The sequence below is a fragment of the Wolffia australiana genome, chromosome 5 (assembly GCF_029677425.1).
Source record: "Wolffia australiana isolate 7733 chromosome 5, ASM2967742v1".
Taxonomy (NCBI): domain Eukaryota; kingdom Viridiplantae; phylum Streptophyta; class Magnoliopsida; order Alismatales; family Araceae; genus Wolffia; species Wolffia australiana.
Window position 1 is genome coordinate 20,633,167 of NC_135839.1, and position 14,292 is coordinate 20,647,458.

General features: G+C 39.0%; 1 protein-coding gene across 2 annotated transcripts; it reads left to right on the top strand.

Moving 5' to 3' along the window:
* Positions 1–6,453: 6,453 nt before the first annotated feature.
* Positions 6,454–9,199, top strand: I-2 (phosphoprotein phosphatase inhibitor). 2 transcript variants are annotated; one of them, XM_078576068.1, is made up of 6 exons: positions 6,454–6,672; positions 6,771–6,829; positions 7,588–7,652; positions 7,800–7,912; positions 7,999–8,178; positions 8,915–9,199. In XM_078576068.1, exons 3-6 carry the CDS (start codon positions 7,633–7,635, stop codon positions 9,109–9,111), a joined length of 510 nt encoding a protein of 169 aa, XP_078432194.1. In that variant the 5' UTR covers positions 6,454–6,672; positions 6,771–6,829; positions 7,588–7,632; the 3' UTR covers positions 9,112–9,199. The 2 variants fall into 2 exon arrangements, with proteins under 2 accessions (XP_078432194.1, XP_078432195.1); XM_078576069.1 differs by lacking the exons at positions 6,454–6,672; positions 6,771–6,829 and adding an exon at positions 6,876–6,962.
* The last annotated feature ends 5,093 nt before the right edge of the window (positions 9,200–14,292 follow it).

Sequence of the window (14,292 nt, forward strand, 5' to 3'; positions counted from 1 at the left end):
AAATAGGGGAAGACCCTGCACGAAATTCACCCAAGTCCTAATAGTTTAGGGTCCTTCTCCTCCTTTCTCCCCACACTTCCTCTCCACTCCCAATGCGATCAGGATGGCATAACGACAATGACAAAGATTGAAAGGGCTCATCAACAAGGAGGCGATCCGACGTGCGGAGGACAGCATGGATACTTCTAGAGGCTGCAGACATGAGCAGCTCCAAGCGACTCATTGGAGGATCAAAGGAATCACAGATGTGATCTGTGACGAGGTTCTTCATTTCAATAATTTTAATTATGCCGTTTGATTTCATTTAAGTCTTCCGCTACAGAATGTTTTGACTTTTTCATCCATGTCAAGGCCTATAAAACCCAACACTAGGAAATGAGGGTAAGTGATTTTTAAGTGATGAGTTAGAAATTTCATATAACCATATGAAGGTGATTTTAAGTGAGAGATGAATAATGATGGAAGTTAAGAGGGTGGTACAAAATAATATGGTGTAATTACAATGTAATTAAGTATTAGATGTGGTTTTAAAAGGATTTTAGAGAGAATTTGATGGTAGGAATGAGAAATCAAAGACAGATAATGTAAAGAAAAGAGGTGCTGATTTCAGATGACTAATTGAATTTCAATGATGAATTCCACTAAAATAAAAGAGAAATAACACCTACATTGTCCATATAAGGGAGTACAAGGAAAAAACCATATCCAAACCTGCACAGAAACCCCCATTCGCGTCAGTCTTAGGTCGAGTGATGCTAGGTTTGCTTCGATTGAGATCTTTCACTTGCTCTTGCTTCCCCAATACTCTATATATATCAAGAAATGAAGAGAATGGACCTTGCACCCTCTCTTGAACCTTCTGGTAGCCTGCTGATAAGCGGATAACAAAAAGGCCCAAGGAGAAAGAAAATGTGGCTTCATATAGGGACTACTTAGGGTTAGGGAGGCATTTTGGTCATTTTGAAACTTCATAAAATATTTTAAGCTCAAAATCATGATCAGACCACATAAAATTAAATATAATCTTATGGGGAAGTTGTCATTAAATTTTCAACCCAATTGGTAGTATAGATCAAAAGTTATTAATGTTTCAAGTTGGAACATTTTGGATTTTTTGATTAAATGTGACCCGTGTCACACTCTAATTGGGCACGACTGTGTCCTCTCTTTTTGAATTACAGGGCACATTCTATTATTCATTGGATAATGGCATGTACCTTGTATATTATCCATTGGATAATTTTTTGTATCTTTGATACTTTGTGGAGCACTATATTATACATTGGATAATGCCATGTACCATTAATACTTTGTGAAGGACTCTATTATCCATTGAATAATGCCATGTACCATTAATACTTTGTGAAGCACTCTATTATGCATTGGATAATGCCATGTACCTTCCATACTTTGTAATGCACTCTATTATCCATTGGATAATGAAATGTGCCATTGGTTCATGTAAGTTTTTTGTAGAAAGATATGAAAATTTTCACATAAGCCCCTAAAAACTCAAATCCTAACATCTATCTCAATTCAAGTTCTTTTTACTCCAAATTTTATCTACTAGTTCAATAATTCAATCATCTTTATTCCTAAATCTTCATATATTTAAAATCATTAATAAAATAGTAGTTTAATTAGATTAAACCCAACCTATGCACAGAGTAGACTCGGATCTTAGTTCAAATCCCAATTGATAGTTAATTGGTCATTTTAACTTCCTAGATGCATGGATCATCGTAAACAGAGACCTATTTGGCTCTACACCGAGAGGGTGTGTCCGGACCTTCTAGTCATTATCATTGCATCCACACCGCGATCTCTTTCTTATTCATTTGAATCCAAATATTCATCCAAAATGTGACTAAACTATTTGACTCAGAGATGTAAAATGGTGTTAATATCCCATAATAAACACACGAAATGCTTTGAATGATGTAAGATGGGATTAAAATGCTAATTCATGAAAATGTGGTATTTCATCATAAACATAAGCATAATTGAAGGATTTGATGATGAAATAGCATTTTGATGCAAGTATGTAACGTCAAATTTATGCTTATCAAAATACTACAGTCATTTTTTGAAAATAAAAAAATATTTTTAAAAATTAAAAGACTTTTTTTGTTGAACTCTAACAGCATGTCCCATCTGGAACTTGGACAATCAATAATCCTGCCCTTTAAGGGCTGCACAGCTGTTTGACTCCTACTTGTTTCCAAAACAAGATGTTTAATTGGTTGAGGCATGTATGTGAATCAATGCTTCCAAGTTACAGATGCTTGAAAAAGATTTTGTATCTCCGTGCCTCATTAGTCCCGATTTTGACTGATGTTATTTACCACGTGGGGGTTCATGACTTAAAAACTTCAAGGTTAAAATCAGAAAGCATCCATATTATTGTCAAATTAAAGTGTTTCTTACTTTCAAAAAAAGTTTCTTCAAAGGAGAAGGAAGTCATCAATGGAGAATAGGAGATCAACAAAAATTGATGGTCGTATTTTTTGGCAACATACTTAGTATTATTGTGTAGATTTTAATTGTTTATCTCCACAAACTAGCTCATGTTACTTAGTCTTATGCATCATGTCAGATAAATGAATATGCACAATTAATCTGGATTCAATCCGAGAATCCAGATCCAAACATTCATGATTTTGAAACATTTGAACATATTTACTGTGACACCTACATGGAGTTCACATCTTAAATGCATCATTTAAAAATCACTGTATTCATATTAGTCTATGTCAGTGATAACACCCAAAATTATGTGCCTAATTAAATAATTAGCACAATTATGTCCATTTAAGGAGTTTAAAATAGAGTCGTTATCACATATTTACATATTAATTAATTTTCCAAGTGAACTCTGAGCTTACCCTAATTTTCTGTTAATTTATTAATTTTATGTAATTTATTAAAGCTTGGAATACCTCTATTTAAATCAAAATATCAGGCTTAAAAATTAAATTTAATATTAAGTAATGTGGGGATGAATTATTGAATTTTCTAGACTTTTCTAGCATTTTATTGAATTTTTTGGGAATTTATTTGATAAAGAAATGAATTTTTAAACAGAAAAGGATATAATCATAATGATAATAGGATTCTAGAGCAATTTCTAAAGTTGGAGGGACTATTTTTAAATTTTGGCTGTAAATATGCCCTTAAAACAGCTCTCGGTCGTGTGTTGTTGGCGTAAAAATCCAATAAAAATATTTTTAGGGTTTCATCAAATTGATTGGGATTTTCAATGGTTCTTTTAGGGAAATATGGAGGAGAGAAAAGCGGAGGGCCATATCTCCGATTATTTTTGGGCCGTGTTCGTTTGTGCGCACAAATTAAAGCAAGAACCTTTGCAAAAAATGTCAAGAAATTGAGTTAACGACACCACATGGTGAAATCTCGACCGTCACAAAGGAATCTGATGGCTTTAATGTGGTCAGCAGAAGTATCTCTTTTGGGCAGCAAGTGCACCGCCCGTGCTGTGCATATAAAGATGCAAGCTGGGGAGGTGACGAGGCTATGCCGAATTGGTTGACGTCAATAAAATGTACAGGTACATGTAAAGCAATTTATATTCTTTTTTATTTATTTTATTTTATGATTTTCAACCTGGGGTATGTGGCACGCTGAGGGAAGACCCACCAAATTGACTCTAAATTTTGCCAGCCAATCAGCGATTTACACGAAACATGGTTTTTTGAAATTTAATTTAAATAAATGAATTATTGGTCCAACGGCTCAATTTGGTCAATTTTCATTTATTCATTAGTCTTAATCCAGAAGTCAAATTGATCTCAAAATATTTGGGTTTGCTTGTCTCGACCTCCTCTTTCTATATATATATATATGTTGGATCATTCAGATCAAGCCTGCATAGATGGATAAAGTTTAATTAGCTATTGGAGTTGAAATGACAATTTTTACCATTTAACCTAAGTATAAAAATGTAAATTTAAGTTGAGGAGATCATTCTGGAAAGGGCTCTTTCACAACTGCAAAATAGAGAGGAGAACCAGCTTGGGTCATCTGCTTTTGGTATTTTTTAATTCACTGTATTTGAATTTTAGTGTAATTTGGATTATGTGTCAGTGAAATTTTTTATTGTTATTTTTTATCTTGGTCTGAAATTCTGAATTTCTTGGCTTGAGCGGAATGTACAAGCCCTTATTAGGATTAAGAGGAGTGAGCATTGAATTGATCTAACTATTCCCATCACAAATTAAGAACAAAAAAAGAAAAGAAAAAGAGGATAATTTCTATGTGAATAGATTTAAGTTTATTTTAAAGGTAATGACTTAGTTCGGGTATCAATTCCACCAAAGAAACAATTTATCATTAAACTTCTCTTAACCCCTCTACTTGACTCCATGATCCTTTGTATTGGACGAAAGAAGTCAATATAGAGATCCTTACTTCTATTCTTCCCATCTCCTCTACCCTCCTTTTTAAATTCTTCATCTAATTAGGGAAATTTGATCTTCATTGAAAATCAAATTAACCTTAACATGGGTTAAATTATTCAAGTAGAACACTAATTGAATAACCTAACTATGTTCCTTTGGACGATACGTATACATATCATTATAGATCTTATGTTAGGGTTTTATAAATTTTATTATATAAGCTAAAATTAACAGCGATACGAGATTTTAATTTGTTAATTCACCCCTATTTTTAGCTTATCAGCAAGTATTACTGACATTTTCTACATTTTTCTTGACTTTTTCAGGATTTTTGGTGTGTGAACAAATTTAAAAGAAGTTTTCAACCAACTTTGACTCTGTGTAAAAAAAATTTACTTCAGAATAAATGGATTTACACTTAACAGTAAATGATATTCATAACAGATTAATTTTGGGTGAATGCCATCAAAATGTACCATTTTATTTAAAAACGATTTTTAAAAATTAATTTCATAATAAAACTTATGATTTATGAATAAAAATTAATTAGTTTTTGAAACATTATATCATATTAAATATTGTGTATTATAGGCAGCCTATTATAGTAAGTATTCAAACATATACTCGATTTTAATATTGGATGACCATTTTGAGTTTTGGGATCACCTAAATCAAGTTTTTTATGTTTTCCACTCGATAGCATGATTTTTTTCTTAAATAAATTTATAAATATATTACTCATGAGCCAAATCAGCTTAGGAGAAGCTTCTCCTGGTATTCTCCTATGTTTTTCATGGCATAAATTTAGGATAAGCCTTGGTATAATGTTTGCATCATATGTATATTTTATTTAAATTTTTTAATTTTTGTTTAATTAGATCTTATTTTAATTTTTATTTAATTTAAACCTTTTATATTGTGTAAAAACTAGATGAATTAATGAAGTTCAAATGTCTGAGCCATTTATTTAATCAGCTCTCCCCATATGGAGCCTAAGAACTCGCGATCAAAACTTGAACTTTTATGTGTGCAATTAGTTCTTTTTTTAACAAAATAATTAAGCCCAATAATACAACTAATGAGATAATTAAATTCATTTGAACTTCTGATCTGGTTATGAAAGGCTCAGGTATAAAGATCATGATCAGTTCATTCTGATCATCCGTCTTTACTGATCTGAAAATGATATCAGCCATCCAAGCAATCAATGTTTGCCCAAATCCCGATCTAGGAAAATGTTGTAGAATCTGATTCAATCCAGACTGATACTCCAACAATGATATCCATACAGGCCTCAAAATAGGGATAATTCCATCAAACTATCAAACAGCCATGATCAATCAAGATAACATGCTGTCTGATCTATCAAAATAATGAACAGATCCCTAACCGATCTGATCCAATCCACACTGATTTGATCCGATCATATCCACACCAATTCAATCCGATCCATCAAACTATCAAACATGCAAGATAAATCAAAATAACATGATGTCTGATCTATCAAAATTATCAACAGGTCCCTATCCGATCTGATCCAATCCACACTTATTCAATCTGATCTGATCCGATCCGATTCCTAGTTTAATAATACTATCCATTATCCAAGTGTTCCTCCAAACTGAACTGAATCCAAGAGTACGTGGGCTTTGACTTGACACGAATTTATGCGGCTTGATTATTGGACTTACAAATTGGGATTAATTATTTGGCCTAATTATTCAGCTAAATTATTGGGGTTAACAATTGGGATTAACTGTTGGGATTAATTCTTGGGTTTAAGTGCTGGGCTTAATTATTGGGCTTTGATCAAAATATCATCATGGTTGGTGGGTCCTGGGCTAAGAGAATAAATCAATTGGGGTTAACAATTGGGATTAACTATTGGGATTAATTATTGGATTTAAGTGCTGGGCTTAGTTATTGGGCTGTGATCAAAATATCAAGATGGTTGGTGGGTCCTGGGCTAAGAGAATAAATCAACGATGTCTGACACGCTGGCGCCGACACCTGGTCAACCGGACTGATTCTCGTTGGCCGTCGTGGCGAGAGTGACGTTGTTGTTCTCATCCCCAAATCTCTCTCTTCTCCCCACCTCTCTCAATATTCAGAGCCCTTCCCTTCTCTCTCTTCAAGCTTCTCTCCCCCTCGATTGGGACGCCTCCGCTTAATTTAATCTTTGCTGATTCCTGCAAAAACTGCGTTCTTGATCGAAATTTGGAGTCGGGTAGTCCATATTTTTGTCATCGCTTACGCGGTATGTCCATTCCGATCAGCGAGTTTCATTCCGTGATTTTCAATGTAAAGGGTGTTTTGTTATTCCTTTGGATGAGTCAAAGGTTCTTTTTTCTGCAGGAGGGGGCGTTCGTGGCTTTTTCCTTAGAGATCGGTTTTGCGTTCTCGGCTGCTAAAAGGTTGTTCTTCCTTTCTTCTTGTCTCAGCTTTTAATTCGGCTCTTCTTCGGCGGAACGTTTTGTAATCCAGGGTTTCTCTCGAAATGGAATAATCCTGTATGTTTCCCCGTAGAATTTGCTACTTTCGGGAAGGGTTTGTATTCTTCGCCATTGATCGATTCCTCTTTAGAACAATTTCAAAGTAGAAAATTTTCTGGGTTGTTATATTTCCGGAAAATCCCTTCCCAATTCGTAGGCGGTTTGTATATATACATAAACTCTGTTCGACATTGTTTGAAGTCGATTCATAGGAATTGATTCTTTTTCGTGCTTGTTTATTCCCGGACGAAACGTATCTCAGGAGAATCCAGTTAAACTTATTCTCTGTCTCCTAATAAATTTTACTTTATATCTCCCGCTTTTTCATTGTATAGCAATTTGGACAAGGAGACTAAACCTCCTTTTTTAGCTTTATTTGAATTCTCATAGTAAAAGCCTCTATATTTAAAGGGGTTCCTGACGCGTATGGAAGAAAGTGATTTAATATTTTTTAAGTTTTTTGCAGCTTAAAATTGGTTTAATATTTTAAAAGTTTTCGGGAAACTTTCAATGTTTCTACGGAAATATTAATTTGAATGTTTGTATTGGCCTGCGGTTACTGAAATTATATGATCCCAACTTCACTTTAACATCTCATAATATATTCTGTATTTTTTGTTCATCTTGCAATTATCTCTGCGAACCGAATTATTCATGTTTCAATTTCAATGACATTTTAGATACCCATTTGTCAAGATTCGGGACAATTCAACTTGGACTTTATAATGAGTGATCGCAAACTGAGGTAAGTGATTGTGTTCCATCCTAAGTAGGCCAATATCCTATCCTTTTAACTTTCTGATTCTAATATGTGTTCCGTTTAAATATTTTTTTTGCTAGCAATTAATTTTGAAGTATTATTTTATCTTGCTTTCTTTTTTTCCTTTTATAGACCCCGAGTACGATGGAATGAGCTCAACTTGAAGGATATCGAGTCAAACAAGCCAGTGAGGCAGAAAATAACAGAACCCAAGACACCATACCATCATATGACTGATGAGGATGGTTCGATCACATGCATACTTCTATATTAATATAACCTTGAATTTCTCAGGAAGTTCAAATCAAACTCATGCATTGATTTCCTTCAGGTGGTACCTCATCAGGTTGGGGCTTCGATGAATGCATGGCTGACATGGAACGTGCAGAAGCTCTAAGAAATGCCCTAAGTGAAAAAGCCTCTTCTAGTAAGACATCTACAGATTCCGATGGGGGAAAAGGGGCTTGGATGTCTTCCGATGATGAAGCAGAGGCCATGGAACAGGATGAAGGTACGTTTTACATAAATATGTATTCTTTCAATTGGAAATAATCATCCGGGTCACTCTTTCCTTTACGGTTTGCTGCCACCGCAGGCAAGGACGGGAGGATGTTGATGAAGCGTCATTACTTGTCATTTGTTTTCCTCGAGATGGCAATGCCTATGATGACGATGAGTTCATAAACATCGCCTTTCATCATCAAATTGTTGACGGATGATGATGTTGATTCATCATCCACCTCTCACCACTTTCTCCATTTTTTACTCTCACATGCTGAGGGTGATGATGAGGACAATGATGAGTCGTCATCCTCATCATTCATTTGGGTTTTAGTTGACGAATGCCAATGATGACAATGAGTTCATCATCGTCATCATCTCTCGTCCTCTGCTTATTGGCGGAAGATGAAGTTGACTCGTTGTCATCCTCTCATCACTTTCTCTCTCTCTCTCTCTCTCTCTCTCTCTCTCTCTCTCTCTCTCTCTCTCTCTCTCTCTCTCTCTCTCTCTCTCTCTTTCAGATGCTATGGCAATGATGAGAACGATGATGAGTCTTTCTTCTCCTTATCATCTGTCTGTGGCTTTGATGATGATGATGATCATGATTTTGTCCTTGTTGTTCTGGCCCTGGACAATGAGGAGAACTACTCATCATCGTCCTTTGCAGATGTCAAATTTGTCATCGTACGTCATGACAGTGATTGAGGATTATGAGTTAGTGGTTCTGATTATGTGATTAAATTCAGATTCTGAAGCAGAGAGGCGGAGTCTGAGCTTCAAGGAGCTCAGGAGAGCCCATTATGATGAGTTCAGGAAGGTGAAGGAGCTTCTTGAGAAAGGAGCTCTTGCAGATGAAGATGATACAAAGGCCGGCGAAGCAGATGATGTGAAAGCAGATATAAATGAAACAGCAACCTTGGAAAGTCCATGGAAAGCAGGGTAAGGAAGACTGGATTTGATTTCAAATTTCTTGATTCGAACTCATGTCCACACAGTCTCTTTCTTTACCATATTGTCTAGTATTTCACATATCCGCCAGAATCTAGCCAGGGCCATTTTTGTCATTTTTCCATTTGAAAAATATCATTTAAGGTGCCTTTCAATTTCTTTAATTGGTATAGAATGAATCATGGCGCATAAATTTAACCCTTCCTTCTATCAAGATACTCAAAATAAGGAGGCTGATATCTATAGCAGGCATCTTGATAGAAGAATCATCATAAGTTACCAAAGTTATTCTCATCTAAGCATATTTTATTCATGTACATTTTCAATTCCTTGTAAAAAGCAAAACTTCGCAGAACTTAACCACATAAACTTATCAGGAAACAAAGGTTCTAACTTGAGAAATGAATGGTGTCTTTTCTTGATAGGCTTCAACGCACATTGCCAAGGGATCATGCGTACACTGTGATACAGAAAAATGATTTGTTAATTTCCCAAAGAGATTTTAACGTGATGAATAGTGCACAAATAGATTCAAATATATCATTTTTTAGAAAGCTGGAGAGTAATGGCATTAACGCAGAGTAGGACCTACCTAACGTGCAAATCCAAATAGTGAAAGCTTTGTATTGATTGATCATCCGAGTTCTGAGAGATATACTCAATTTTATGGTGTTAATTATATTATCGTTCCATTTTGAGTTAAATCAAAAAAAATTATAAAAAAAATTATTAGGGGTACTGATGATTAGGGGTAGTCTCTATGAGAACGGTGATTAGGAATGTAATACTCACTGAATTGTGATTAAAGAGTTGAGACATGATATAAAATAAGAGAAAGTGTGATGACAGAAATGGTTAGGTAGAAGGATTATTGATGTAGCGCGTCAGCCCGCTCCACCGGATTTGTCTTCAAAGTCATCAGCATCGTCACTTACTACCCCGCCGGCTCGTGTCGTCCGACGGCACGCCCAAGGCGTAAGTGAAGACACCAGGGTCTAAATACCCTGGGTGAGAGCACGACCACACCATTGAATGATTTGATTTCCACAGGCTTGTGCTCGTCCTGTTCATTGTTTTAGCGCGTTCGTGTGCTCATTTTCGTAGTGCCTCTATTCATATTTGTCATGTCATGTCCGTTCTGCCGCGTGTCACATCTTTCATGTCGTCATCGCGTCTTTTAGTTTTCAGTGTTTTATTATTTTTGTTATTGTTTTAAAGGGGATCCTTAGATATATGGACCCCCTTAATGGACCCCTTTATTGGACCCTCCCTAGGGGCCCATCTTGACCCCCAATATAAGGGAGAAGAAGGGGCACCCTAGGTCTGTTAGACCAGGCATCATCAAAGTGAATTGTTTGTTCATCCTTGGTCTCACCGCAAAGAAGAAGAGGAAGAGGAAAAGAAGGGAGAAGAGAGGATAGGAGAGAAGAGGAGGGGGCAAAACCACCAACCGCCACCGTCTTTGGCCGCGACTCCTCCGTCATCTCTCAGGCTCGTACGCTAGTTCGCGCGTGGTCCCGACTTCGTTGATACCTGGTCCACACTCATCGCAGGCGTTCCCATGCTACGGCCAACGCAACCGCGGTGCGCAAACAAAGTTGCACCCCTCGCCATATAAGCCCTGCACGCGACCCCAGCTCCAGTGCTACCTGGTCCACACTCATCGCGGGCGTTACCTGCGCTACGGCCAATGCAACTGCGGTGCGTGAGTGGAGTTGCACCCCTCGTGTGATAAACCCTGCGCGCCAATCTCGTTGCCCGTATGTGCGTCGCGACGCTGACCTTGTTCATTCCTGGCATTTGGGACATTCGCTACAATGGTCCCGCCTGCTGACTCCGGCATCGTCACATGTCATGGGGCACTAACGTTACTATCATCAGTGATCGCCAACACTTATGGTCTTGCCACACCGCAACTGTCCTGGCATATATGTGTGTCTTGTTTGGGCGTGTACCTTTCCGGATCGCTGTGCCCGTCACTCTGCCGAGTGGTCACGACCCCTTGCATCTGTCCAGTCCATTGCCGTCGAGTTGTCGGCCGCTACTCGCCTCCGCCATTTGATTCCGCCGTGCCGACCCATCTTAAGGTCGGGCCCCTGCCACGACACCGCTTGAACTTTGCCCTCGCCCTCGACCTCCCTCCAGCTTCCCGCTCTAGTGTCGCGTCTCTGCCGCCTGTCAAGCGACGCATAACCAACCCCCGTCGATGCGCATGCCTGCACCGGCCCATGCACCGGTGAAGACACCGACGACGAACACCACCACCGATGCGCTACGACGTTCCTCTTGCTCGTCATTTATATTACCGTCTTCAGTATATCGTCTATTGTGCTCCCAGTGCTCAGGTTAGTTTAAATGAGAGAATGTATCCAAAACTACGACACTAGAGAATTTCCATGTTCAGGTCAAGCCCGTCCGTTACGTGCGAGCGCCAAAGGGAATATTCTGTTTGATGTCATAGTCGCCTTTGTCGCTTCGACGAGGGTCAGAAGGTCACCGTCACCGTTATCAATTGCCCACCCTAGAGTGATGGAAGACCATCCAATTGAACATGCCCCGACTCGTTGTCAACCTTGCCATGAAGCCCGAGCCAATGTGAAGAACCTGAGTTTTCACTACCAGGCTTGAAAACCGCATCCCTGTCATGTTGTTTTCGTGTGTTCGTGTTGTTCTACAGTTATTACGGAGACCCTTCACGGTTTCACGGGGGTCTGTTTCATGTTGTCTGTTTTACTTAGTCACCCTAGACTGCGGGGGCGACCACACCTGCTTGTTTCACGTTGTATGTTTTACTTAGTCACCCTAGACTGTGGGGGCGACCACACCTTCTTGTGTACGGCCCTTCCTCCCATGTGAGTTGTGTTTTTTTTAACCTTGTTTTTGTTACACCATTGATGGAGGGAGAAGCCATGCATGGCTTCTTCTCCCTTGAAGGTCCCTGTATGGGGGGAAGCCCATTAAGCTTCTTTCCCCTAAAGGGGACCATTAGGGCACTCCTAATCCCCTCGATTCTCGTTCACTATAAAGGGAGAGGGGAGGTCTCGACCTTTTTTTCAGAACTTGTAATGAAAATGAAAGAAGAAGAACGTCGTTTGTTTTGATATGAATTTCTCCCTCGTAGTGGTTTAGGATTCCAGTTCCACCTTCCCCCCGCGGCCCCCTTGTGCCTCGTTTTCCTCCGTCCAAGGGAGAAGACTATCACTAATGCTGCGGTAGTCGTGGAGTCTCTTTGTTCCAAGTCATTTCTACGCCATCGTAGCTCTTGTCGCTAGTTCATTGCACCGTGTGACTGCTAGCTCGACTCGTTTTCTCTGCTCTGCCTCAGTAGTATGTCCAATGGTTAACCCTTCAGGACTTTGCTGAACTGGCAATCACTCTACCGCCCTTGGTTGCCTCTGTTACTTCCTCGGGTTTCTTCGCTGTCCATCCACAGCTTAGCGGTCTGCGGTGCTGTGGTTGACATGCAAAAAAAAGGGTTATCCCGTTGACTGCATCAACATTGCAGGTGAAAGCAGCCCTTCTCGAACGGTAACTTGAAACGCCATCCGCTCCATTAGTCGTGAACCCTAACCGTCGTGAAATCAACTGGGTCCTCCATGACCCTCGTCCCGCCTGCTGGACATACTGAACAGTTGTAGAGTGAACGCATATCTGTATCATTCAGTGCTACTATCAACTGAACCCAGTCCACGGGTGTTGCTAAGAGCTTCTCCTCCACCTCCCGGGGTGGCTGGCTTCGACCCCACTATCCACGTTCAATGAGACTCCAAGACAACGCCCTCTTTGTTCTTCCCCATCTGTCATGCTTCACAGCTCGAGGATCAGGTCATCACCATTCCCCTCAGGTTACTTCCTTCGTCCTCTCCCTCCCTTCTTATTTTGTAGTATCATTACTTTTGTCAATGTTGTCTCAGCTGCTCCTCTGCCCTGAGAGATCCGATGACACCAACATAGGACTAGTCACCCTCTCGTATTAGGTACGTTCCTAACGGTGTTGGAGTAGCTTGTTCGCGACGATGGTACGAACGCTACCCGGACTGTAAATCATACCTCACTTTGTCGGCCCTCAAGCTGAGCGCACAGATCATTGGGAGCCTAGACAAGGCTTGACACCCTCTCGTGTCGTCACCTGAGCCACGCCCCAGATCAGTCGGTTGCCATGTCTTCTTGTTGAATTTCCCTGTGGTGTGACACAACAGGTTGACCTGGTCGTGTTACATCACAAGCTAGGAAATCGACGAACCCCCACGAGTCGGGGCCTGCACGTACATCCGCCTAGGATCCATCGCATCACATAGTTTCATCAACTTTGGGGATTATCCGTCGGACAACATCATTGACAATGCCCGTCATCATATTGGTATCAGAGCATCGTCTCGATACCCAACCAGACGACGTCCTCGATGACGTCTGGCATCAAATTGGTATCAGAACATCGTCTCGATACCCGACCAGACAACGTCTCTGATGACGTCCAACATCAATTATAGATTCTATTAATATTCCTATTAGGAATACTTACATGAATGGTAGAAGGTAAACGATAGTGATGTAGAGAATGAGAGAGAAACAAGATAAGGAGAGCACAATGAGGGAATAATGATGAGATGAGAATGACGATATAGGGTAATTGTATATGTCTAAAGGGATGAAAATTAAGTAATAGTGGGTTGATGAAATGAATTTTTTTAAGAGGTGATGAATATGATTGGTTGGAACTTAAGTTCAGCCAGGACCAATGAGATTTACATATGGATGTGAGCTCCTCCTATTCTCTATTCCTTCCCCTCAATCACCCAAGATATCAAGGATGAACTTGATGGATCTTTTAATTTATTCGCTTTCAAATATCATAAAATTTTACGGATAAAGTATAAGACAGATTTACAGATGTAGGCACGTCCACTCAAAGTTTGAATGTCTTGCAATTATGGAATTTTCTATATACAGAAATAGTATCTCCTCATTAGCTTCATTTTTTTGGGTTTGACATTTTGGATTTTGGGACTCTGATTGAGGTAAAACTAAATGGATTCAAGTACAATAAGACTTCAAACAGAATCATAAGATCACTCAAATCTTGATGATCAAATAACACATATGCAGATTGGATAAGTGATTTATTGGCTCCTCAAGAGAGAGGAGATTAAGCTGTTCATGTGTGATCGATCTAGAT